This window comes from Equus asinus, chromosome 29 (assembly GCF_041296235.1).
Source record: "Equus asinus isolate D_3611 breed Donkey chromosome 29, EquAss-T2T_v2, whole genome shotgun sequence".
Lineage (NCBI taxonomy): Eukaryota > Metazoa > Chordata > Mammalia > Perissodactyla > Equidae > Equus > Equus asinus.
The window spans coordinates 22,375,866-22,403,711 of NC_091818.1; the positions used below are offsets into that span (position 1 = coordinate 22,375,866).

Here is a 27,846-nt window from a genome sequence, read left to right on the forward strand (position 1 = left end):
TCAAATAACAGAGATTATCAGACTGGATAAAAAAAGGAAGATTCATTTAATAAAAAGACTTGTATTCAGAATACATGATCTCTTACAACACATAAGACAATGACCCAAAAAAGGGGGGATGGGGTAAAAGATTTGAATATACATTTCTCCAAAGATATACAAATGGCCAATAACTGCACAAGAAAGGATATTCAACATCACCAGTCCTAGAGAAAAGTAAATTAAATTCACACTGAGACACCACTTCACTACCCATTAAAATAGCCTTATCAAAAAGACAGACTATGAGAAGTACTGTACAAGTGGAGAAACTAGAATGATACTTTGGTGGTTGGAACATAAAACTGTATAGTTATTTTGAAAACAGTTCATCAGGTTCTTAAAATGTTAGACAAAACTTATCACATGACTCAGCAATTTCAATTCTAGAAGTAACCAAGAGAAATGAAAACATGCAGCCAACAAAGACCTGTATACACACACATATGCATACATATACACAGAAAGAGGGAGAGGGAAGGAGGGAGCAGAAGAGAAAGGAAGGGCCACAATTTAAAAGAATGGGGCAAATGAAAATAATTCGTGGATCTGGATCAAAGGTATAGGGGAGTGCCTTGTATTATTCTGGTAACGCTTCTCTAAGTTTCAAAGTACATAAGAAATTTAAATTACCAAAAAAGGGGGCAAGAATATTGCATAGCAAGCTCCCTCTAGCAACTTCTTCAATGAAGACCATATCAGGCATAAAAATTATTAGAAAACTGTAGGTAATTTTAATAAAATCACTTCAAGAATAAATTTGGTTGTAAAGCCAATACAATGTGCTCTAAAATAATTATTTTACTGAGTTAAATAAATTCACCTGTAAATCCTGCAACAACACATTCATATTCACAAAATCTGAACGAAAAGCACACACAACTTTCCATTTCTAACACAGGGTAATTTAAAAGTTCACTTTGAAGTGGACTGACTTTTTGGTTTTATTTTGCTTTCAATACCAAGCATAATTATATAATTCAGAATTTGAAGTGTGTCACTCATTTATTTAACATAATACTACTACTATAAAATAAATGTCATTAGTCAGAGTGATAGTGATGTTTAAAAGAAATACTGTGAAAATACAAGCTGCATTTTTAAAAGGTTATAATCATTTAAATCCTGATTGTATCTGTACGTTTACAATTTTCTACTCTTAGATTTTTAAAAACCATTTTATATATGGTCAATGTGGAGCATGAGTAACTGCATTTTAATGAAGTTTCCACTGATGTATGTAGAAATACGGTTTACCAACAGCCACATAGCATGACTTTGTTATCAAAGATGAATGGTACGATCTGGAAATAAGGACAATCCTTCAACAATTTTACTCTGCTAACTAAAAATACTTCCCAGGAGCTAAAGGCACAATTTTTATTCACATCCAGTACAATAACCAAGCACAAAGTCATTACTTATTTTCAAGTTAATAACTGATTGACATTTCTCAAACAAGTTGTTCTCAATCCTCATAGCTCTTTATTTTCTTTATTTGCTCTTTGCAGTAGGTGTCCATCATGAGAATAACCAAAATTAGATAAGTGTGACAAAAGACTGACAAAGTATTTCACACCCTTGAGTGATGTCAAGTCAAGAATGGAGGGAAAGCATTGCAAAAGGAGATTCCTGCAATGCTACTTATCTTCTTGCAATAAACCCAGGAATGCCTCCATTTCAAGAGAGCTATCATCTCACTTCCAATTTCTTCCCCTCAAGAACAATCTGAATCTCCTTGGCATCCAAAGTCTCATAGGTCAACAAAGCTTCTGCTAGATTCTTATGCTCTTTTGCATGAGTCTTCAAGATATGTTTCGCTCGTTCATATGAGTCCTGAAATAGTAGATATGTAAGAGGCAGAAAATTTAGGAGAAGCAAAAACCATAAATGAGAAAAGAACTTTTACATATCCTAAAAAATGTGAAATCTACTGATTCCTATTTACAAAAGATAAAAACATTTAAAAGCTTGGTTCCCAAAGAAGATACTTTCATACTTTCAGATGCTCTGTTTTTTTTTTTTGAGGAAGATTAGCCCTGAGCTAACATCCGCCACCAATCCTCCTCTTTTTGTTGAGGAAGACTGGCCCTGAGCTAATATCCATCTTCCTCTACTTTATATATGCCCATCTTCCTCTACTTTATATGTGGGACACCTGCCACAGTGTGGCTTGAAGAATGGTGTGTAGGTCTGCACTCAGGATCCGAACCAGCGAACCCCAGGCCACTGAAGCGGAACGTGTGAACTTAACCACTGTGCCACCAGGCAGGCCCCCCAAATGCTCTATTTTTAACCTCACAATCTGTCAGCTAGATAACTGAAGACTATTTAGACAAAAAGGTACTCACAAAAATAGAAATATACACTGCTTTTTAAATAAGGTCTGTGATCACAGAAATCTATTTTTCTATTCAACATACATGTTAAAAAGGAAAGAAAGTTGGCTACTTTTGCCTCTCGAGATTTTACCTATTTACTGAATCTAAAATGGCCAGAAAGGATATATTTTTACACTCTTTTACTTCCTAACACTCACTTGTCAATTTGTGACAAGTATAACACAGTATTATTAGATGATCCTTCATTTTCATACATTTGATTTTTTTTTTTAATTCTTCAATTGTCTTTCCAAAGGTGAGTTTGGATTATCAGCTCATGAATAATGGCACTGATAACAGTTCACTTTCAGCACTGTCACAACATTTGCCTGTACAATGTCTATGCCAATATTTTAATATTTAATCACATTTTTGCCCTTATAAAACTGAGTGGAAAATGTAAAAATTAATTGATCAACACCAAGAATCATAGGTCATATAAACACAACATAATCATTAGACATTCTAAACATAATCTTTATGTTCTAGTGAAATAAATTAAAGAAAATATATAAAACATTAGAAATATATTACGGAAATCTGTAGCTAAAAATCAAGGATAAATTAGTAATAAATTTTAAAACTCTCCTGGAATGAAGCCCGAACTTTCTAACACGTAAGACTACTTGGCTGTTATGCTACTAGTAATCATTTCCCCTTAATAACAATGTAAGTTTGCCATCTAGTGGAAAGAGTACCTACTGTCTTTCCAAAATCTATCTTGTTTCAGAAGGAAAGAATTCAATTTTGCTCTTCTGTTTTCTCAGAAATTTTGCATGAGGCAGAAATCTACCAACTTTATATTAGCTGCTCCCTCAGCCAAAACATCACAAAAGCATGTTGATTTCATTACATCAGTACTTCTTGAACCAACCCACATTTTTCAATTTCTACTTTCACCACCTTAATCCAAGTGTCCATTATACCACAACTAGATTACCACAGTACTAACTGACCTCACTGATTTTACTCTATCACGTTCCTTTACCCTCATCTCTCCTGGACACTGAAGTCAAAAAGACCTGTGTTTGGCTTATTCTGCATTCTCAGCACTTGGACACCGCTAGGCACAAAGCAATACTATTTTTTGAATAAATATGTCAGAGTGGGAAAGCAATAGAGAGTCAATAATCAATATCCCCCATTCTAATACTTACTACAGTTCTACAGCTAAAGTAGAATGGAATATTTATAATCACAGATATAAACTGTTCTTAGACTACAGCCAGAATAAAATAAAGATCCAGTCTATGACCAGAGGTTCCCTAACAACATATTTAAATCATGGCTGCAGTGGTGCGCCTGTTATCTTTATTACATATAGTGACATTTGGACCTTTCAGTTATTTTCTAAGTACCTAACAGTTTAAGCATATTATGACTAAAGAGATAAATAAGCATAGAAAAATATGTTCATTACCCTTAGAAGGATTCTGATTTCTTGTTCAATAGCAGATTGAGTTTCTGGACTCAGTTTCCCTGTATCACTGTAGGTCATAACTCCAAGCTAAAACCAATGGGAAGAAAGAAATTGAGCAGAAAAACCCCAACTAATAAATGTAACAGAGGAAGTACTATCCCATAGACAAGGAAATAAATATTATGGGAGGCAAAGAAGCAATCATGTAAAAACGCCTTTGAGGGCAAAGAAATTTCATCATTCTTCTCAAAGTATAGTACTGAAATTAAAAGTGTGAGCAAGAGAGAAAATTTTACATCCTTAAGTATGGTTATGAGTACCTTCCTAAAAATGTCGGCAGCTTTCCAAATTCAGAAATCTACAATTCAGTGTTAGAACTGCTTCATGGAGCCACAGTCACAACGTAGCAAGGTGAGATACTTAGAGAGGGCAAAGTAAGCATGCTCAACAAGGAAGCCTTTTATGTCATAGGAACAGAAAAGGTTCAAGAATTTATCTTATCATTTGGTTAATTGACAGAGTAATAACTGTTACTGTTCAAGCAGCTAGAATGCAAAGAGAATACTACATTTATTTCAGAAGATAACATTCAGTTTAGAATAAGCTGTGTCAAATCTATTTGGAATGAGAGAGGGATAATAATGTTATTAATTTATAAAGAGACCCCTCTCTCACAGACACTTGGCACATCATCATGTGATATATAAAGAAGGATTAAAATTAGCTATTACCTTTTCACTCATTCCAAATCTGGTAACCATTCGCTTTGCTATTTTGGTTGCATTATCAAAATCACTGGAAGCACCTAAGATTTTCAAATACACGCAGAATGTAATGTACAGCACAGGGAATAGAGTCAACAATATTGCAATAACTGTAGAACAACAGATGATAACTAGTATTATCAGGGTGATCATTTTGTAATGTAAATAAACGTCCAATCACTATGTCATATACCTGAAACTAACACAGTACTGTATGCCAACTACACTTCAATCATAAAAATAATAATAAATAAAATAAAAATATACATAGAACTCAATTTTTAAAAATATCTTTAAACCAGCCAATGCAATTTGAATGAAAGCCATGCTTTACAGCCAACCTGTTGTAATATGATCAGTTCCAAATATAAGCTCCTCGGCCACTCTTCCTCCCATACTAACATCCATTTGTGCAAGCAGCTGAGCTCTAGTCTCATTCCACCTGTCATTCTCAGGCAGCAGGGACACCTAGACAATTGAAAAACAGAGAAAAACCTCAGACACAGGTTTGAAACATGTATATTAATAACCAGAATGATCACTGTTCTCTCACAACCTTACTTAACACCATGACGCTGAAAGCTCAAGGACATTTAGTAGAGACGGTCATCAGTGACTGATGACAAAACCAGCAACTGATAAAATAAGAAAAATTTTTTATACAGAAAAAGTGCATTTTATAAACAAGAGGTAGATAATATTACGATAGGACTGCTTTATCTTTAGTTGCACAAAAATGTTTAAAATGTTTATAAGTAGAAAGATACGAGAATGAAACTTGTACTCATTGAGAAAAATCTTAGAACTACTGAACCAGTCACTGTAAAACATAATTTCTTTTTAGCAGGAAAAGAACAATTACATATTTAAGAAATAGACTGCTGTCATTCCTGAATTAAATTTCATAATATAAATATACAATATCTGAAATATTAAGAAAATATTCTTTATTAGCAGACAAATTTCACAAGTATCTCTGATTTCAAGATGGTTCAGGAAGTTAAAGAAAGTATTAATATACTTAGGAAGTAGCCGAATTTTCTTTTTCTAATGTTTCAATGGCCATTTCCTACTTAAGCTTCTGGGGAGTGCTGTCTAAGGGAAAAGAAAAAACTACAAGACGCTTACATGTCCAAGTGTTGGCCCTCGTGGCATGATTGTAGCCTTGTTGATAGGCATCGCGTCTTTAGTGTAATATGCAATAATAGCATGACCAGACTCGTGATACGCTGTGATGGTTTTGTTTTTGTTATCAATTTCCACACTTCTACGTTCAGGCCCTAAGGACACAAGTTTAATTAAGTAAAAGTCCCCAACAGGAAGGTACATTTAAATGAATGAAACATATTTGCCTTAAAGTCATTCTTAGAGTAACATATATCATGATTTAATATTTTAAACAGAGTAAAAGTTTAAAAAGTTAGAATTCACCCTATGACACGTAAACCATGATGATTTGTCAACTGAAAACCAAAACTGTAAGAACTATCATCTGAATTCTTATAAAGAGGGAAAGCTTAATTCTATTTCTAGAAAATAAACTTCCAATCTAACAAGAACGTCATAACTAACCTGTTTTTAGAAGTCAATTCAAGATTTCAAATCAAAATTAAATACAGAGACTAAGTAAAATTAACTATTCTTTTATCAGCAATATCAGACAAAAGGAAACGTGGGCTGCCTTGCCTCCAAATGATGTAATCATATGAGCTACATATATTTGTTCTGGAAGAGGCCAAACTGTGTTGCTCATTTCGAGTATATATTTTCATGTTCCTATACCTTTCTTGTTCATAACCTTTCTCTTAAAAAGAAGTACTCTCTAACATAACGAATAGCATAAGATAGAAAAAAACCTACCCATGAGAATTTTATCTTTGGAAAACTCTAGCTCCTTCATGGTAACCATTTCTTTTCCATCAACGGCTGCTTTTAACGCAGCTTGGTTCACAAGATTCTCCAACTCTGCCCCGGAAAAGCCAACAGTGCCTCGAGCTATGATTTCAGGATCAACAGCTGTGTAGACAGAACACGATACTGAAATTCTAAAACCAGCTCTTCACAAAGAAATCACATTCCCCCCCCCCCAAAAAAAAGAAAAAAGAAAACTGAGGTCCTAAACTATAATTTAAAATATTTATCTTAATGAAACTATAAATTAAACTTACATTAGTAAATTGTAAGGGAAAAACGCCAAAACTGCCATTAATATTGCCAGTGGGACAAATCACAAAAGTCCTTAAACCTAGGCAACTATGAAAAACAAAGAAATGCAGCATTGCCAGACAAGATTTATAAACTTTCAATTATGACCTCTATCGTTATGAGCCTAAGCACGAATTTAAAAAGCAGACTCAGAGATAACAATAGATACTTTGTTTTCTGAATCTCACCTTGAAATACTTTGGACACAAAAGCTCCCCTTACTATAGGAATTATATTTGGTTTTATAAACTGATTCAGCCATCTTTGAAAATATGGCAGCTTAAACAGCTGCTTTTATTACTCATGTGGGTCCATAATATTTCCATGTGTTTTGTTTTACAGTTTGCTTTCTCCTCTTTTGGCCCCAAAGTGACTATATCATGAAGTACAGTGCTCACGATATACAGATGCTTTTTCTATTATTTTCTATTTTACGTTCATCTCAAAAAACATTTATACATATATTCATCTTCAAATAGCATCTATCTGAATACTCTAAAGAAAACTTTGTTTAGAATCACAACTCAAAATGACAGAATCTCCTGGATACATAGTAATTAAGGAATAGACTTTTTAAAAAGTATAAATGAAGATTAAAAAAGACACATAAAGGAACTGGTCTTGGGGCCAGCCCAGTGTCACAGCAGTTAAGTTCGCATGTTCTGCTTCAGCAGCCAGGGGTTCGCCAGTTTGGATGCCAGGTGGGGACCTACGCACCCCTTGTCAAGCCATGCTATGGCAGGTGTCCCACATATAAAGTAGAGGAAGATGGGATAGATGTTAGCTCAGGGCCAGTCTTCCTCAGCAAAAAGAGGAGGATTGGTGGCGGATGTTAGCACAGGGCTAATATTCCTCAAAAAAAAAAAAGGAACTGGTCTTTTACAACATTTATCAAGTAAGGACCACAAACAACATAGATTGATATAATTTTATAAAGATAATGATGTTTGTTTTATGGAATTAGACTTACACTGATCAAACTTTATTTTATTGAGATACCATTTTAAAATTTCTGTTCGACCTTTTACATCCGGCCTTGGAACTGTAACTTGCATGTCAAAACGACCAGGACGTATTAAGGCGCTGAAAGGAGAACACAAAAAGAACATATAAATGAACAAGCTGACTATGCTGAACATCAAGTTAAATAGGACTGACACACTAAGGAGGGGACGGAAAGACAATGGGAACCAGAGGTTAGATGGAGTGTTGATCATACATGATCAGATAGGTGCTTGTAAAATATGGCTCAAATGACAGTTTCAGTACCCAGAAGGCAGGACAAAGGTTCATATAGATACACATGTGCACCTAGAGGGCACACATCCCTCAGCAACAAACGCACCAGTAAGTCCAGAACAAATAATCCTACAGCAGTCTATTACAAGAGCTACACACCCATCTTAACTGCTGAAATACAGAATGTGACAGTCTCAGGCAAAGAAAAACTATTAGACCAAATGAAAATATGAATAACTTCTATAATAAAATGAACAAACTTTAGTACTACAGTAAATTTTACTTTAAAATGCTCTCCACAGCAACCCAAGTGCCCATCAACTGATGACTGGATAAAGATGATGTGGTGTATATATACACAATGGAATACTACTCAGCCACAAAAAACCAAAATCGTCCCACTCACAACAACACAGATGGACCCTGAGAGTATTATGTTAAGTGAAATAAGCCAGACAGAAAAGACAAACACCATATGATTTCACTCATATGTGGAAGACAAATTAACACATGGACAAAGAGAACAGATTAATAGTTACCAGAGGGGAAAGAGGCTGGAGGTGTGGGTATAATGGGTAAAGGGGCAAATAATGTACAAGTGAAATGTCACAATGTTATAAACTAGTATAGCCTCAATAAAATTAAAAAAAAAAACATTCTCCATCACCCAAAATTTTATAAGCAAAGATTCTTTTAAGAACTTTATTGAGACAGAATTCACAGATCACAGAATTTAAACTGAATAATTCAGGGATTTTTAATATTCAAAGTTATACAACCATCACCACAATCTAATTTTAGAATATGTTCATCCCCCAAAAAAGGAACCTCATATCCACTAGCAGTCATTCTCCATTCTCCCCAGCCTTCGGCAATCACTAATTACTTTCCACTGTTATGGATTTGCTTATTCTGCACATTCCAGATAAATGGAGTAACATAATATGTGATGTTTTGTGATGGACTTTTCTTTCAGCATAATGTTTTTAAAGTTCATCCATGTTCTAACATGTATCAGTACTTCACAAAAATTTTCTTTTAATACTTACTTGTCTAATGCCTCTGGGAAGTTTGTGGCCCCTATGATGATAACTCCTTCATTGGGTTTAAACCTATTTTTTTAAAAAAGCAGTTTTTCACTGAAAATTAAAACAGCACATATATACAAACATTCTACACAAAACTGTTTATATCATTAATCTTAACAATAGCAAAGAAAAGGGATCTTTTTCATGCCCAAAATGATAATGAAAATGATAAAACAATCCCTAATTGTTTTTTAAAAGGAACAGATGTTCAGCCAGTACACTTTAATAAAACTGCTAATAATAAATCCCCAAATCATCTGTGATTACACACCTTCACAATATTTGCTCTACTTAGGAAGAGATGACTTGACACAGAAAGCTTGGTTACCTGACTAATTTTTGAAAAATTATTTTCAAATTTACCAATTCAAATTATTTGCTTCTAGACTTCCTATTTGTTTCCAGAATGTCTTGTATGACTTTGAGACATTTTTACTTCTCTTAAAGCAAAGCCACCTCTTGCTTTTTATATTATGAAAATTGATGCAAGTTTTTTAATCTCCCACAACGCTTCAAGCTATCATGGATTCTGTGGGAACCAGCATGCTCTCCCCTTTCCATCTCCAACAGACCACTAGTCACAGCTGGAGTCACTGCTTTCCTGTAGGAAGCAGGATACATTAAATGAGAAAAGGCGTAAGCATCACAACGAAGAGGAGCTGATACATGAATGATCCCATTAGTAACGGAAACAACACAACACTTAGAAAAGCTTGTCTTAACTTCTTGCACAAGGGACCATTCTGTTGCTTTAAATATGCTTTTCCTATCTCTAGAATGTTACCAAAAACATCACCATATCCCACAGACAGAGGAGGATTCCATTACCCATCCATTTCAGCAAGAAGTTGATTTATGGTCTGCCTTGAATATGGATGCATTGGAGATTCAATTCGCTTGCCACCAACAGAATCTAATTCATCAATGAATATAACACAAGGAGCATTTGCTTTTGCTTCCCCTACAAAAACAGAAAAGATTCACGTAAGTTTAAAGATATCAACAGTTTTTGAACAAAGTCAAACATATTAAAACCTTGTAAGATTGTCAAAAGTCAACAAAAGACACTCATTTTGTGTACTCAAAATACACAAAAGCCCTTTTTTTAAACCTATTTTTAAGAACAACAGCCTCAGAACAAAAACAACTATACAACATAGAATGATCTAAAATAAAAAATAATTGAGTATTCATTCTTCCTAGCTGTACAGATATCATATACAATCAAGTTTGAGGCTAAATACTCTTTAATTACATACTGCAGCATTGATGAATAAAATGAAAACACAGCTTTTCAGCAGCCCTAAACCTCATCTACACTTCCGCTAACTCTTCGGACTATTTAAGAAAGAAGTCAAGTTCCGTTTTAGCTCACACGTTAAAGTTACCTGAACCCAGAACCCGACAAGGGCTATTTCAGCTATCAATCATATTCAAGAAGCAAAGAAAGGGTAAGAAACCCTCTTTCCCTAAAATTAAGACAATTTCATATTGTATGAAAGATACATTAAAACGTACTAAAAAGATTTCTTATACGGCTGGCTCCCACACCCACAAACATCTCATCAAATTCTGATCCAGAAGCATAATAAAAAGGAACATCGGCTTCTCCCGCCACAGCTCGGGCAAGAAGTGTCTTTCCTGTCCCTGGTGGTCCAACCAAAAGAATTCCTAAGAGAAAATGTAAAGAATGATTCAAATTAAAAAAACTCTGATATGAACCTATAAAACAAATAATTATTAATTTACATAGCTTTGAGGTTGAAGACACATCAATGGCCAATATTGTGAAAGAGCATAACGTATCTGTCTTTGCTAGTGACTGACTTCAGGATCTTCTCCATAATTGGCTTTCCCATATCATCTAAATACTCTTTACACATCAGCCACAGACAAGAGAGAATCTTGGGGGAAAGGAATATGAACATTTATCACTAAACAGATAAAAAAAATTCACATAAAAACAAATTGAGAGAGTAAACAACCAAATGACTTGATGTTCTTCCATTAAAAAAAGTTGAAAAAAAATCTAGGGACATTTGGTGAAAAATTGAAAACAGACGGGAGAGCACTGATATTAAGGAAACAGTGTTTAATTATTATTTGGTAGGATAAATTATTGTGTTTATTTAAGACAATGTCCTTATCCTTAGGTGATGCATAACAAAATATTCAGATGTAAAGTAGTTAATATCTACAGCTCTCTTCCTAACTTTTCCATACATTTCAAAAATGTCAAAATAACAGTAAGTTTTTCATAAAACCCCTCCTAAATATCCTTAATATTCTCCTAGTATTGCCACATTATTGATTCCGAACTGCTTTAAATCAGAACCCTAAATTAACAAAGGTTCTTGCAAACATTTTTATATATTGCTGAACACTGTAAGCAGAGATACTGGGCAGTATAAAAACAAGCGTTAAATAGGAGTGCCCCTTTAACTCAGCAATTCCATTTCTAGAATTAGAACGTAGAATAATATATAAATACACCTAAAATTTATTCTAAGGAAATAAGTAGGCATGTAGGCAAAGCTTTGAGATATTAAGGTGATCATCACAGAGCTAATTTTAGTAGCAAAACTTCAGAAACAATTTAAAAGTTCAATATAAATGGTTAAAGTACAGTAAAACATATAGTGGCAGGACACCATAACATCATTAACCAGCTGAGTGTCCTACAATTCCACTCAATTCTGACACTATCTGCCTGGAGATAGCATCAGATCTCACAGCTTAAAGGCTGGGTCCCACAAGACTGCCCCAGCCCCCCACCTCAGCCACCAGGTGCAAGTCCAGGTTATTACCTGTCCATCTGACCAACAGGCTATAGATCAGAGGACAATTAATTTGCTAGAGCAGCTAACAGAATTCAGAGAAACATTTTACTTACTAGATTAGCAGTTTATTATAAAAGAATGTTTCTGGCACAGCCAGATGTAAGAGATACACAGAGCAAGGCAGGGAAAAGGGACGAGCAGCTTCCATGCCCTCTCCAGGGGCACCACTCCATCTACATCTCCACGTGTTTACCAACCCTGAAGCTCTCTGAATCCCATCCTTCTGGGGTTTAATGGAGGCTTCACTACTTAGGAATGATTAATCAAAACACTGGCCATTTGGCGATTAAGCTCAATCTCCAGCCCCTCTCCCCTAGGCAGGGCTGAAAGTTCCAACCCTCCTATCACACGGTTGGTTCTCCTGTCAACCAGCCCCCACCCTTAGGTGTGTTCCAAAAGTCACCTCATTAACATAAAAAGACATCTTCAGCACTCTCATCATTTATGAAATTCCAAGAGTTTTAGGAGTTCTGTGCCAGAAAATGGGAAAAAAGACCAAATACATATTTCTTACTATAAAGCACAATATCACAGTCATTAAAAATCACATTGAGTAACTGAGAAAACATTAGACAAAGCCAAACTGAGAAACATTCTACAAGTAGTGCATACTCTACACAACTATTAAGATCATAAAAGATCCCCTAAAAAAGGCTGAGGAATTTTTTTCATACCAAAGAAAAAACTAAATATTGTGTGTGAACCTAGACTGGGTCCTGAACCTGGGGTGGGTGGGGGAGATGGAAAGACCTCACTACAAAGGATTTTATTGGGACAATTGCTGATACAGTAGCCCTCCCTTATTCGATGGGAAAATGTTCCAAGACCCCAGTGGGTGTCTGAAACCATGGATACTACCGAACCCTATATATACTATGTTTTTCCCATACCAAACACTTGTCATGCTGTATGGCCATAACTTTTGTAGTCTGAGCTGCGACAGCAAAACTAGCATGAATTTCCTTTTCCTTCTTCACATTTTCAAAGATAGAAAATTCATTCTCATCACAGATCTTAGAAACCTCAGCATACGAATTTTTTTCTTTCCTTAAGTCAATAACTTTAACCGTTTCACTTAAAGGAAGCACTTTACGTCTTCCCTTCGGCATATCTGAACCGCCAGGATCACTACTCTTGCGCTTTGGGGCCACAATTAAGTAAAACAAGGGTTACTTGAATACAAGCACTACGATACTAACAGCCGATCTGAGATGGTTATTAAGTGACTAACTGGCAGGTGGCATGTACAGCGTGGGTATGCCAGGCAACGGGATGATTCACATCTCAGCCAGATGGAGCGAGATGGCGCAGGATTTCATCACACTACTCAGAACACCATTCAATTTGAAACTTATAAACTGTTTATTTCTGAAATGTTGCATTTAATGTTTTCAGACCGTCGGTAACAGAAACTGCAGATAAGGGGTCACTAGTGTATTTGAATATGACTGTGAATTTGATAATAGTTCTGGATCCATGTTAAATCTACTGATTTTAATAATTGTACTGGAGTTATTTAAAGAGACTATCCTTATTTTTAGGAAATACACAATGAGGTATTTTGGGGTGAGGGAGCAAAATATCTACAATTTATTCTCAGTTAAAAAATTAGATGCATGTAAAGAAAGTGAAATAATAAATGAGAGAAAATGTTAAAAAAACTGTCGAGTCTGAGTTAACAGCACAGTGACATGTCACTGTACTATTCTTGCAACTTAAAGTTTGAAATTATAGCAAAGCTTTAAGCTATCAAAAAGAAAAAGGTTATAGAATGCTATGTTCAAAATGAGAACTTACTTGTAAAACAGCAATTAAGAACTAAACTTTAATCATTAAATCTGACAAACATTAAATTAGTAATATATTACAGTACTTTTTGATGTCAAGTCATGGTAAAAGGAAGATATCTTACCTTTTGGAAGTTTACCTCCAAGCACAGTAAATTTTTGTGGATTTTTCAAGAATTCAACAACTTCCTGTAATTCTTGTTTAGCTTCCTCCACCTAAAGTGACACAATTTACAAAATAATTTAAAATAATGATGAGATTATCATGGCACCCTCTTTGAAAATCGTAAATTTAATTGGAAATTAACTTGGCTTTCTCTTTGTTTCAGTAAACGAAGAAGAGAAAAATGCACACACAAAGGGCTTTCTCCTAACCCTTATTTTCAATTAGGCAAAATCTTCTTACAAATGCCAACAAAAGCCATTTTTAACTCCTTATATTTTCAAGAAATAGTGCTTCCTCCAATTAACATGGGCTATTACATTTAAAATTCTAGTTAATTTATGTCAGTGGTATTTGATACAAACACAGAGTTGAAACTAAGTTTCAAATCCCTAACTTTTTGGACCTGGTAATAAGTTTCAAGGGCAAATTATGTGGACTTAGCATATATTAATAATAAGGGAGTCTGTGTTTAACTTATAACTTTAATTTGTGATTAATTATGGTAATTATGAGGTTGTTTTCATTATAAGGAATTACTAGTAGGTTATAAATGATTCAGTTCCTAACAGATGCCAAAGGATAATGACTAAAATTAAGCTATGGTATACTGATACTGTTTTGTAAATGATTGTGGTAAAAAAAAGTTCATAAGATTTAATTCCCAAAATATAAAATTTTGCAGAATTGCAATCCTTAGCAAGAATAAAGCCCAATCTGGCCAACAAAGATGGCAAGCAGAACACTAGCTAAAAACTCTGATACTTATATATATAGCAAGCTGCCTATGAGAAATGGTGAGCAATTTTCCTAGTTTGATTACAACTAGAAGTCACAAATGAAACCAAAAATTGAGTGCAGAAGGCCAGATGTAAAACAACAGTGGTGTCAATAAGCTGAACGGAAAAGCCATAGCCCCTTCAAGAGGGCAACACCACAACTTGGCTCTACCAAGGAACAGAGACTTAGTGTGCCAGAGTTTAATTTTCCAAGGAAAAAAACAGAAATCTTTATGTGCGTGAAATCTTCCCAATTTAAAAATGTTGGCTACCAATTTAAAGTGTCTGCGTATGTACTTATTTACATTCATTTATCTTAAATTACTCTGGCCAACAAATACATTTGTTAACCCAATTTAGCTCACTGGCAGTCAATTTGCAACCTCACATTACACAACTTTAAATAGCTCTCAGTGACAAAAAAGAACTGAAGTACATTGGGCAGCGTTAAAAAAACTACCTGGGAAGGAGTGCAGTAAAACATGAAACAGATCTCTGGGCCAAAGGGCATTCTGATAATCTAAAATTAAACTCATGACTATCTTAGATTTCCCAGGACTATTTCTAGGAAATGTACAATTGGTAAAGAGTAAACAAGTTTTTTTAGGCTTGAAACGGTTTTCAGAGTTATTCTGATTATTAAAATTTACTAAAATGTTTACAAAGTCAATGGTTAAAAGCAAAGCTTTGTCCACTCCCAGGCACAAGAGAAGTGTGTTCATATGCTCACCAAGAGATCTGTACAACAACATTCACAGCAGGACTATCTGAGCCAAACCTAGACACAACCACACGTCCACCTAACGTGGAATAAACACACAGTATCGTGGTTTTCGTGGAATAGAACACTATGCAATGAGGATGAATGAACTACCGCTCCGTGTAACACCACGGACGGAGCTCACAAACATCATGTTGACGAAACAAGTCATACATACTACATGCGTCACATTTATATAAAATTCAAAAACCGCCCAAACTAACCTACGGTATTAGACAGGGCAGTGCTCACCCTCGGGGTGGGGAGAGACGGTGACTGGAAAGAGGCACTAGGCAGGCCCTGGCGTTCTGTTTCCTGAGCTGGGTGCTGACAACATAGATGTGTTCAAAGCCGTGTGCGAAAATTTATTGAGGTGTACATTTACGATTTGTGCGTTTTTGTGTGAGTTTGTGCATAAAATTTATGTTTAAAAAAGATCTGGCTAAATTATCAAAAGAATTTCTTGAAATATTCAAAGAGATTTATATACTACAAGAAGACCAACATATATTTAGTCAAGGTAATGGCTAACTTTAAATTGTAGGAAAAATGGAAAACAGTAAACATCATCTACTATTCAAAATACACTTTCTCTCCCCAACCTCTGTGGTAACAGAAATCCTTGAGGAAGATGAGATCTATGGAGGAAAATAGGGTTGGGGGATCAAGGCAGCGAATGAAGGTACGAAAGCCCTTATGAGTGTTTTCCCTTTATGTTCAGGAATTCTGGGCAAGGAAATGACATTCCTATACAAGCTCTTTAAGACCTGGTGAAATTGATCACAGCTACTTCTAGTGGCATACTATTATGGTAAATGCTACTGAAATACTCTGCTCTACATAAACTTAGATTTTACAGCAATTATAACATTTATTCATATTATCACGGGAAACTGTGAGGATCCACCTTGTGATGTCCCCCTTGCCTAACGTTTGGGTGTCAACACATCTTCTCACATTTTGCACTCCAAATGGCCTCATCCGAAAAGAAATGTGGTGTACTGAGTAATGAAGTACATACACCGCAGGGAGAGAGTAGGACGCCTCGCTGACCACGGCCTTAGTGCAAGCTCAACGTAAGCAGGCTCCCTGACTGCAGCCCTCACACAGAACGAGAAGGGCCCTCTGCACTGACGCGTCTAGCTTTCAAATAGTCACTGCACCAGCCTCTTCCTCTACTGCTCACTTTTCACAATCCCAGCAGGGTTCACAGCTACTTCAACTGCAAAGGAACAAAAGGACCGCTTGGTGTAAAAACTACCGTAATGACTCCCAACGCCGTATTCCCCAACAGCCAAGGCTGAAAACAAATGTTCCCTCATCAACAGAAAACAGAGTGTGCAAAGAGGAGGGGCAGAAACAACCTAAGCAGCCTCTTCGGAGTTGGAAGAGTCCTCAAAGTCATGGCTTTCAAGCCTCTCCTGCAGGAAGAATTTCTTCCAAAACCTTCCTCAAAGACGATGCCCAGCCTCTGCTCGAACACGTTCATTAGCGACACGTCTTTAAGTTACAAGACAATCTGTTCAAACGGTAAAACACTATCATTACGCTTTCCTTCCTGCTCAGTCAGAGGAAAACGCTCCTGTTGATACAACTCAGGAACAGCCCGATAGAACAGATGCACAAGGCAAGGTATACGGGAAGGGGTGTAGGGCTCCCAGGCCTTCTCTGGGGGCGCCACTCTCCCAGCACCTCCACACGTGCACCACCCCGGAAGCACCCTGAACCCCCACTATTGGGATTTTTATGAGGCTTCCTCGCATAGTCATGACCAGTTATTAACTCCATTTCCAGTCCCTCTGCCCTCTCTGGAGAATGGGAAATGGAGATGAAAGTTCTAAGCTTTTAACCTTGCCTTGGCCTTTCTGGTGAGCAGCCCTCATCCTGAAGCCATCCAGGAGCCCACTCAGAGTCCCCTCATTAGAACAAAAGACACTCTAAACACCCAGGAAACTCCAAGGGATTTAGAAGCTCTGTGTCAGGAACCAGAGGCAGAGACCAATGTACCTATTTTCTATTATTTCACACCTTTACAATCAAATATTGATCTTATACAAGTATACAATGTTTGAAGAGGGGAATGTAAACTTTTTAACTTACTCCTTTAACATGTTCAAAGGTGACATTTTTCATCTGGACAGGATCAACTGCAGAATCAAGCCCTGTTGTTGTCCGGAAGCGAACTAACAGGAAGAAAAGAAATGTTTATATGTTTCATAGAATCAGAAAATTCTAACCACCTGATTTTTCAGACACAAGAAAGGAAAACTCAGAAAAATTAAATATCTGAGTTCACATACATTCAATCAGGGTAAGGAGTAGAAACTAGGTCTTCTGGATTGCTAGCCAATGTCCAAGGGAGAGATGATTCACATTAGAACAGCATCTTTGTACTTGCCTGTTAAAACTAAGAATTATTTTCCTCTGCTCCTTCTAATATTTAACGACAGAAATCTTAATCCAATGGTTTTCAAACTCCAGTATGCAGAAAAATCACTTGAGAAATGTATTAATGCAGGTTTCCAAGCCACATGGCCCAGACCTTCTGGTTTGTAAATTTAGGAAAAGAGCCCAGGAGAGTTTGCATTTTTGATAATCATCCTTAATTATCCTGATTCAACTAATCGTGGATCTACACTTTGAAATACATCCCCTTGAACCTAGCATAAAAAAGTGGTTCTGGCATTAAAAAAAAGAAAGAGTGAAGCTTAACAGACTATTTCACTGCTCATGTAGGCTTCTCCCTTTGACAACTGATAATACTTGCCCTTAGATGATACAGCAGTAATGACATCATTCAGTACAAGACAGGCAGTAAGAGTTTGGTAGGATAATAAAATATTTGAGATCAACTGTGGGGAAACTATTAGAAAGCTTTCTTAAACCTCTCCCCCCTCAGTAAACTTCCACAGTAGAAGGAGCTATAAATGAGTAAACTGTGCAATTTCTAATTTCCTCAGAAGAAGCCAAAAATATTGTCTTTAAGATAAACTGAAATTTAGGGCTGGCCCGGTGGTGCAGTGGTTAGGTTCACATGGTCTGCTTTAGCAGCCTGGGGCTTTGAGGGTTCAGATCCTGGGTACGGACCTATACCATGCTTGTCAGGGCATGCTGTGGCAGGTGTCCCAGATAAAATACAGGGAGATGGGCATGGATGTTAGCTCAGCGTCAGTCTTCCTCAGCAAAAAGAGGAGGATTGGCAGCAAGTGTTAGCTCAGGGCTAATCTTCCTCCAAAAAAGAAAAAAAAAAGATACACTGAAATTTAGAATGATGTAGGAAAAAGTACAGGGTTAACAAGAAATGCTTAACATAGTAAGAACATACAAGTTAGGCGACCAAATTTAAAACAGTAATTTTAGAATGGAAACTAACAGTTTTAGCCTACTAAATTATTTAAATACCTACATAGTTATTGGAATGTGAATAAATTTGCAGGAGAACCAGTTGGACGTAACAAACACAGTAATTACCCAAAGGTATATTTTGCTTAATATAGCAATTAAGAAACATAAAAGAATAATCAGAACTCATCCCACCCTCCTACTACCCCACCAATCTCACCCTATTGTCCTGATACTGGTTCTTTTTGGGAAAAAAGGAGACAAGAGAAGGTGAATCTAGGTATAAAAAGGCTATTCCTGGATGTCAAAACCTAATCTCAGGTTTGATGCCACAAAAAACTTTAAAAACATATGGGGCTACATGCAAGTTCTGGGATGAAGTCCCGATCCAGGTCAATCGATGTTCTTAACTGGACATTAGTTTTTGCTCTCAAGGTAATCAATCACAAAGAGTAGGGAACACAGGGCGAAAACTGAGTAGCAGTTGAAAAGGCAAGTGGAACCACTTACACCTGACATGAGTACTTTATATTAAACTGGCAAACTAAAAAATAATGGGACTCATTTAAAGTCTTATTCTTAATATATTTTTAAAACAAATTCAACTTATTAATTTGTCTTTGAAACAGATGACTATTTCATCTTATATTGCTATTATAAAATTCTTCAACATTTTAAAAAATTTTCTAATTGGACAGGGATCATTTTCTAAAAATCTGGGACACTAACCATTACTCGAAGTTGACATAACATTTTCACTCTAACATAATCCTGGGAACTTTAACAAAATATTAATCATCTATCTCGAAAACTTGAACTTGTACAGTGTCTGAAGGAACTTTGTCATCCACAAAGCGATGTGAATAAGCCCTCAGACAATGCAGACAATATACAATCACAACAGATTAAAACTTTTCTACTTCCAAGTGAAAAACAATCTCAGTGACCCAATCTGAGAAATCCTGACTCAGGAATTGAAGGCCTAGACCTATAAACATTAATGTTTTCTTTCTCTAAGTCTTAGGTAGACTAACTATGAAAAATAGATGAGTATTTAAAAGATTTTTTTAAATAAGTCAGATAAATAAAAAGAGCCTTTACCAGATAAAAATGGGTTTTTTAGGAGTCCATAAATGCCAAATAGCAGCAGAACAAAGAGAATCAGACGGGTTCGTCTTAGAGAATCTGGAGGAGAAAGAAAAAGCCTTAAATCAAATGACATCAACGAGAAATGACAGCTCAATGAGACGCAAACATCAGGTTAAACTGATGATGATCCCATTTCATCACATGCAATCTTGGAACATGGCATCCTTCTGCAGAAGTGCCAGGATTTCCTTTCAGCACCCTCTTACCATAAACTTCATGGAGTCACTCATGCTTCTGTCCTTGACTTTGGTTTCTCACTTGATAAAGTGAAAGTGCCAGTAGGTATTTCCATTTTTACACAGCTTCAGTTACAAACATGGTAGAATATAACCAACAGAAAGTTGGATGATTGTTAGAAAAGTTATTTACAATCACTTGAAGGTAGGGCTACAACTTCCTTTCCAACATTCTTCTCAAACACATGGTGTCAAATCAACGTACCATTGGTTTTTTGTGTTAGTGCTTGAGCTTTCAGAAAACCCTCTGCAAAACCAGTTTTAAAAGCATCTTGATGAGCTTCAGGTATGTTTTTGGTTTTCATGAGTTTGTCCAAACTCTCAACATCTGTTCCTCTGTCCCGCAAAAGAAATCCCTAAATACACAAACAACACATCAGTATTGGCTGACTATATAGATAACGACACTCCCCAGAAATATTGTGACTTGTGACCACTCACAAAATAATTCATTAAAATTCTAGTATTTCCCATTTTTATTATCAATGTGAGGAATTAGATTAAAATTCAGCAATAAATCTCTTAATCAATGGCTAGGAAACTAACACTGGACCCTAGACCTCCATCGATCATTTAATATAAAGAAACTCTCTGAAAGAACACTACTGAAACAGTTGACGTCACACTCCTTTATCTCTGCCAGAAGAAAATCCTCATTCCTATATTAAATGTTTATTGAACACATTTCATCTATTTGGCCCTTTGTAAGTTCTGAAGACACAAGTAAATAACTAATGATCTGAATGTTTTCAGTCTATAGGGGAGAGATGCACAAATAACTAAAAAATCATTTTGATATTTTGTTAGAAATGCTAGGTATGGTGGTAAAATAAATGCTACTTAAGGAAGTCAGGAAAAGCCTTAAAGAGATTGGATATCTAAACCACAGGGAACAAACAACGTGAACAATGTGACAGAGGCATGAAACAGCAGCCTTTAGTGCTCAAGAACTGCAAGCAATCTTCTGTGACAGGACTTCAAAATGCCAAGTGAGGAGGAGGGTAGGGGTACAAAGGGGGTGGCACACTGAAAGATGGGAACAGAAAAATGGTAGGCAGGGGCCAAATGATGAAATGGCCTGTGCACCACAGCAGGAGTCTGACAATAAAGCAGAGGAGTATAATTATTACATTAATACATGTTAGACAGACTGGTGGTAGCAGTCTGGAAGCTAGACTGAGGGTAGCAAAACGAAAGGCAAGGAGACTAAATGAATGTTTATTAGAGTAATCCAGGCAAGAAATGGTTATAGTCTAGCTATGCAGTGGAACTGGAGATGATGAGACAGAGACTTAAGAAATACTGGGGCTGGCCCGGTGGTGTAGTGGGTTTGCTCTCTGCTTCAGCGGCCCAGGGTTCATGGGTTTGGATCCCAAGTGCAGACGTATATACTGTTCATCAAGCCATGCTGTCGTGGCATCCCATATACAAAATAGAGGAAGATTGGCACAGATACTAGCTCAGCAACAATCTTCCTCAAGCAAAAAGAGAAAGATTGGCAACAGATGTTAGCTCAGGGCCAATCTTCTTCAAAAAAGAAAAGAAAGAAAGATATATTTAAGAGGCTGAATCAACAGGGCTTTAGCAATTAATTAATTAACGGATGTGGGAGGTGGGAGAAGATGGACAAATCAAGGTTGGTCCCCATGTTTCTAGCTAAAGTGGATGCTACTCATTAACACAGAGAACACACATGCAGGTATAGGCTGGCAGGGAAAAAAAATCAGGAGGGAGACATCTAATACGCAAGTGGAGAGAAAAGCCTGGCACCCAGAAGAGCTGTAGGTGTAAAGATCACACAGGTTATTCGTCCTTTTTCGTAAGTGGAAAGATGGGAGAAAACCAATCAGCCAACAAAAGAAATCAGATATTGAAGGTTCTCATTTTAATAACTCGAAAATTACTGCTTTTTCGAACCAAAAAAAGGTCTAATTACCTTCACAAATGATGGTGCTATATGCTGTGTTTCTGCTAATCTTTCAGAGGTAGACTGCAGACGTCGTGTCCTTGATTTCAAAGTTTTAAAACTCCGAGCCTGTATGAAAACTGAATAAAACAGGAGCACATTTACCTCTCATTCTAAGTTTCTATAAGAAAAGAAAATTGCCTAAGATTCAACACTCTGCCACCATACTTGTACTTCCTACTTTATCATCTTATTTTTTAACACTTCGTTGCCTGACACATCAACACACTTATCATTAAAGTCATCAAAATGGATTGAATCTATACAAATAACTTTACATTTTCTTGGTAATTTAAAACGTTAAAAAAAAAAAAAAGAGTAAATGAGTATCAAATAAAAGTCAGCATCTCCTAATTCCTCCAACCCTCATCCTGCTCCCCAGAAGTAACCCTGTTAACCATTCTGTGACTAAACTTCTATGCACTGAAACACATGCTCTTTCTATAAAAATAGCACGTTAACTTTTTGCAATTGTCTTCCTTTACTTAACAACACATCATGGACATTTTCCAGAACAGGTCAGATAGTGCATTCGGTTTAACGGCTGTTCATAGTTTTCCAATTTATCAGAGTACGGCAATTTATTCAACTTCTTCTCTACTATGGACATTAGTTGCTTCCTGTGTTTAAATGCTAAAAATAATACTGCAGTAAACATTCCTGTACATATTATCTTTCGGCACATGTGAACTAATTCTTAAAAGTGAAACTGTGAGGTTCAAATTATTAGACACTGAGAAATTGCCGTCTAAAAGGCTATTATCGATTTTTACAAACACCAATGAATATGAATGTCCTTTTCTCCATACTGTTGCAAACACCGGATGTTACAAATACAAATTTGTACAAATCTGATAGGTAAAACTGAGGCCTTGTTTTAACACGCATTTCAGATTAGAAGGAAAAATTTTGAAAAAATTTTTTATTTTTATTGACTTTTTATTCTTTAGTGAAGTGACTACTCATGACCCTTGCCCATTTTTCCATTCTCATTTGTAGAAGAATATGGATGTCGTACATACTAACCTTTAGTTACGTACATTTCAAACATTTATTTTGATGTTTATAATACTTAATATGGCTTTTTAATTACATGATACAGTAATTTACAAGGTTAACATAGCCCTATCTTTTAATCTTTAGTGTTTTCTGCGTTGTGTTTTGATTACAGAGTCTCATCCCTAAATTAAGATTTTAAACACAATCTACTCACTTCATCTAATACTTTTAACTTTTTTTTTCAGACCTTCATCTTTATCTATTTTTTTTTCTTAACAAGCCTTTAGGGTTTCTATTGGAACTGCAGTGAATTAATAAATTTGGGCATAAATTGACACTATTAGAATGCTGAGTCCTTCTAAAGAGCAGTACAGCATTCCCTCATTTTATTTCAGTCAGGTCTTCTTTTATTTCCTTCAGTAAAGTTTCACGCACGTACACACGTGTGTCTGGGTATATATCCTGTTATAGATTTCTTGTCAGGATAAAAGATTTAATGGGTTTTGAAGAAATTCTAAATAAAATCTATTGCTACAATCTAAGAAAACTATTGATTTTTATGCATTTATCTTATATGGTACCAATGTAATGAATTCTTACTACCTGAGCAATCTTTCTATTGATTTTCTTGAATTTTCTGGTAAATAATCATACCCCTGCTAATTATAATTCTGCCCCTTCCACTAATTTATAGATAAATTTTTAAAAATTCATATTAATTTATATATAAATTTTTTTAAAGAACAAGAAAAATTAATGTGGATAAAACAGACATTAAGTGAATTTAAGAACAAAAAATAGTTTTATTTAATTAAACCAAGAATAAGTTTAATTTGAAAAAAACAATAAAGGAAGAACCTATTTTAGAAAATTCATTTAATCACATTGTTCAAATTACTGAACAAAAAGGATACTAGACATCTTACTTTTCGTATTAATGAGATCATAATAGATGTTCTTAAGAAATTCTATTCTACTCTATTCCAGCTTTCTAAGAGTTTTTAGGAAGCATACCAATTAAAATATATCACATGCTTTTTAATCACATATTGCAACAATACTGTTTTTCTTGTCATCAATTAATACGATAAATTAATATACTACCTAATGTTAAATCACTCCTATATTCCTTAATCATATTTTTTAGCACATTTCTACACTTTTCAGACTTTATTTACAATTTCTGTATCTGTATCATAAAGTGAAATTGATGTATTGCACTTTTTTTTAAAGACTGTTTGTTTTTTTTAAAGATTGGCACCTGAGCTAACATCTGTTGCCAATCTTCTTTTTCTTCTTCTTCTCCCCAAAGCCCCCTTAGTACATAGTTGTATATTCTAGTTGTGAGTGCTTCTGGTTGTGCCATGTGGGACGCCGCCTCAGCATGGCCTGATGAGCAGTGCCATGTCCACGTCTGGGATCTGAACCAGCAAAACTCTGGGCCGCCAAAGCCAAGCTCGTGAACTTAACCACTCAGCCATGAGGCCAGCCCCCTGCATTCTTTTTTTGTGTTAATATTTTATTATCAGTAATCTCATGGAATAAACAGGGAAGCCTATTCTATCTTTTTCTTTATGAAAAATGTTTGAAATAGCAGGAAACTTCTGCTCTTTGGAAACAGAACACAACGATGAAACCATCTGAGCCTAGCGCCTCTGGGGCAAAGGGATTACACTGGGAAAATATTATCTTTCAAATTTTATGATTGTCTTATCTCTTCTTGGGTCAAGTTTGCAAATTTATAGCTTGGATCACTGTCTGTTTTCAATACATTTTTACTCACAATATAAAATTATACACACTATTTTATAATTTCAAAATTTTCATCATCTGTGGCAGTTCCCACTTTTCACTTGTAACATCATATTGTCTTACTGTTTCTTAATCAGACTTGTTTGTATTTTCTCATTGTTTCTTAATCAGACTTGTTCTATTTTATTGGTTTTTTCCAAATTAAACTTATTCTTGGTTTAATTAAGTAAAACTGTTTCTTGCTTTTATATTCATTTAATGTCTATTCTATCCATATTACTTTCTCCCATTCTTTAAAAAAAATTCTCAAAGCTAACGTCTAATCAATTTATTTCCCCTTTTTCTTGTTTTCTAATTATACAATGCCCTCAGCATCACTTTGTCCTAAAACCAAAGATTTTGATATGCAGATTTTCATTGTGGTTCGTGACTGTAATTTCAGTTTTGATCTCCCTTCAGCCACAGGACACTTAGAAAAGTACCTCAAATTTCCAAATTTTAAGCTATCTTTTCTGTTAATGTGATTTTAGTTTTATTGTGTGATCACAGAACCTAACCTCTTAGTTATTATTACATTTTGAATATTAAGATATTCTTCATACCCTAATACATGCTCAATTTTTACAAATCTTCCATGAACATTTAAAAATAGATCACCCTTCTTAAGCATTCTTATGTCTTCTGCATTAACCATTTCTTCAGAGGATTACGATTTCTTTGCTCAACTTCGTGCTTCTCTTTCACACTACAAGTTTTCCTCAAATACGTGGAGATTCTTGCTAATCTATTCATATTTGTAAAGAACACCACAGTGATCAGTACTAACTGAAGATAGGTTTCCTCTAAACTACTAAGGCAGTAAATGTGTTTGGACTACAAACATGGGCTTACGGTGAAGGAGCAGGAGACCTTTGGTGTATGAGTCAAGTCCAAAGGAAGCTGGGGTACTGTCTTGCTCTCTTTGTCATCAGTGCTCAAACCAGGAGCCTTCAAAGACAGAACCCTCTCATCACACACACACCTTATTACAAAGGTGTTTTCTGCCCATCGTATCCTAAGAGTTACAAGCCGTAACTGTTCTGTGATTGGCCCACTTTTGGCAATCTTTCAACTGTTTACTATGAGCCCACTATTACTGACTTGGTACTCGGGGTTTTTCTGACGTTCTACTGGAAACAGCAGTACTCATCTCCTTCATGTCACACTACTATAAGTCCTATAAGGACACCTGTCTTTTTCATTTATAATATCAGTATCACCTAACACCTATCATTAGTGCCTGGTATTAAATAAATATGAATGAATGCATATTTGATTTTGCTGTCAATTTGATGTCACTGACTCTATGGAATTTATGGAAAGTCCTCAAATTTCTAGTCCATTGATAAAGCACCTCTGCTACTGCTCTGCCTTCTTTATCATTTTTATGTCATTGCAATGAGATTCTGAAAATGAGAAGTAAGCAAATGTGCTTAGTTAACTATTTTGAAGCACGTGTAGATACGCTCCCTAGAGTCTGATTTACTGTGGCACTTATCACTCACACTCAAAATTCAGCTCCTATTTTATAGTTTCCCGATTAAAAATTACACAATACCCAAACTAATGGGTTCCTAATATTCTATAAGTCCTACTATAAGCTACAAATGAATATTTATAATCATTAATATCAGTAAGAAAGACAAACCAGAACATATTAAATAAATCTATTATTTTTTTTGAAAATAAACAGTTTTTGTTTCTTACCTGGCCAGTACTGAAGATCTGAACAAATGCTTTTAAGAGTTCTTGAATGTTGTCTATACAAGCAAGAGGAACGTAAAGTACCAAACATATCTAAGTAACCTGGAGAGAAATTGCACAAAGTGAATTTCGCAATGGCCAAACCAAATGTGGGGTGGGTGAAGTCATATGGAATATAACAATTTTACCAAATATTAAAAAGACACAAAATACAAGTTTTGCCTCTTATTTGTCCATATATGACTCTGCTTTTAGAAATATCTAAAAACACTGCTAATCTAATTACAGTTCTTCATCACTTTACTGTCTATCACTTGTTTGTGAGATTCTCTCTTTTATCTGATATACGAATATAGCTGACAAGGAAATGAAATTCAAATTAAGAGGTAAAAGATATATATGTTTAGCTAAAGTTACTTTTAGTTAAGAGCATAAAGAGACAAAAGAATTGCTATTTCCTAGAAACAATTTCAAAAACTCTAATGAACAATGTGATAAAACACTGCAAACCAGAGGTCTTCCATAGTCATTGGGTACAAAGAAAGTTCCTTCCGTAGCTAGAGGCCATGAATAGTTCAGTAATCCTTCCTAATTCCCACTCTTGACTAATAGGCCCCATTTTAGGTTACATCCGTGACCCCAGGGAAAAGGTAGGCAACAAAAATAGACACTGGTTCTCATCTATCCTTATATTACAGTTAGGATTCAGGGATTTTTCTAAGAACCCTTACGGTCAAGTCAAGAAGCTCCTTCTTAATATCTCTGTCTGCCTAAGCCAAGAAAACGGCTGGCAGTAAGAGGAACAACCTTAAAAGAAAATGTAATGTGCAGCCCAGAAGAGCAATAGTAATAATAACACTATAATAATAATGATAGTAACAAAAATTTTACTCTCCTGAATACTTACTATGCACCACGTACTTTACTTAGACTATTTCATTTGATCCTCCAACGTGAGATAAGGAGTTACTCCCCACACTTCACATGAGAAAACAACCATTTAGAGAAAGAAAGTGAATCCCATAGTCACTGGGGGCAGGACTGAGTTTGATCCTAGTCTCCTCCTCACTCTAAACCACTAACGGCTCCCCTCAGGAAGGAGGGAGCATAGCATAAAAAATAATAAAATGAAAGCAGGTTTTAAAATTAGAAATGAGAGAGGAGAAATCACAACAGATACTGAAGAAATACAAA

At 35.6% G+C, this 27,846-nt stretch overlaps 1 protein-coding gene across 1 annotated transcript in view; it reads right to left on the reverse strand.

The window, feature by feature from the left end:
• Window positions 1–750: 750 nt before the first annotated feature.
• Window positions 751–27,846, reverse strand: part of YME1L1 (YME1 like 1 ATPase) — a 46,227-nt gene continuing 19,131 nt past the window's right edge. The window contains exons 4-19 of the mRNA XM_014868241.3: window positions 26,656–26,754; window positions 22,129–22,238; window positions 20,398–20,548; window positions 19,909–19,992; window positions 17,566–17,648; window positions 13,889–13,979; window positions 10,655–10,807; window positions 9,965–10,097; window positions 9,098–9,160; window positions 7,780–7,892; window positions 6,465–6,620; window positions 5,733–5,884; window positions 4,946–5,072; window positions 4,572–4,645; window positions 3,841–3,927; window positions 751–1,875 (exon numbers count right to left, since the gene is read on the reverse strand). Coding sequence (XP_014723727.2) covers window positions 1,732–1,875; window positions 3,841–3,927; window positions 4,572–4,645; window positions 4,946–5,072; window positions 5,733–5,884; window positions 6,465–6,620; window positions 7,780–7,892; window positions 9,098–9,160; window positions 9,965–10,097; window positions 10,655–10,807; window positions 13,889–13,979; window positions 17,566–17,648; window positions 19,909–19,992; window positions 20,398–20,548; window positions 22,129–22,238; window positions 26,656–26,754 — 1,820 coding nt within the window. The 3' untranslated portion in view covers window positions 751–1,731. The remainder of the gene's footprint in view (window positions 1,876–3,840; window positions 3,928–4,571; window positions 4,646–4,945; window positions 5,073–5,732; window positions 5,885–6,464; window positions 6,621–7,779; window positions 7,893–9,097; window positions 9,161–9,964; window positions 10,098–10,654; window positions 10,808–13,888; window positions 13,980–17,565; window positions 17,649–19,908; window positions 19,993–20,397; window positions 20,549–22,128; window positions 22,239–26,655; window positions 26,755–27,846) is intronic.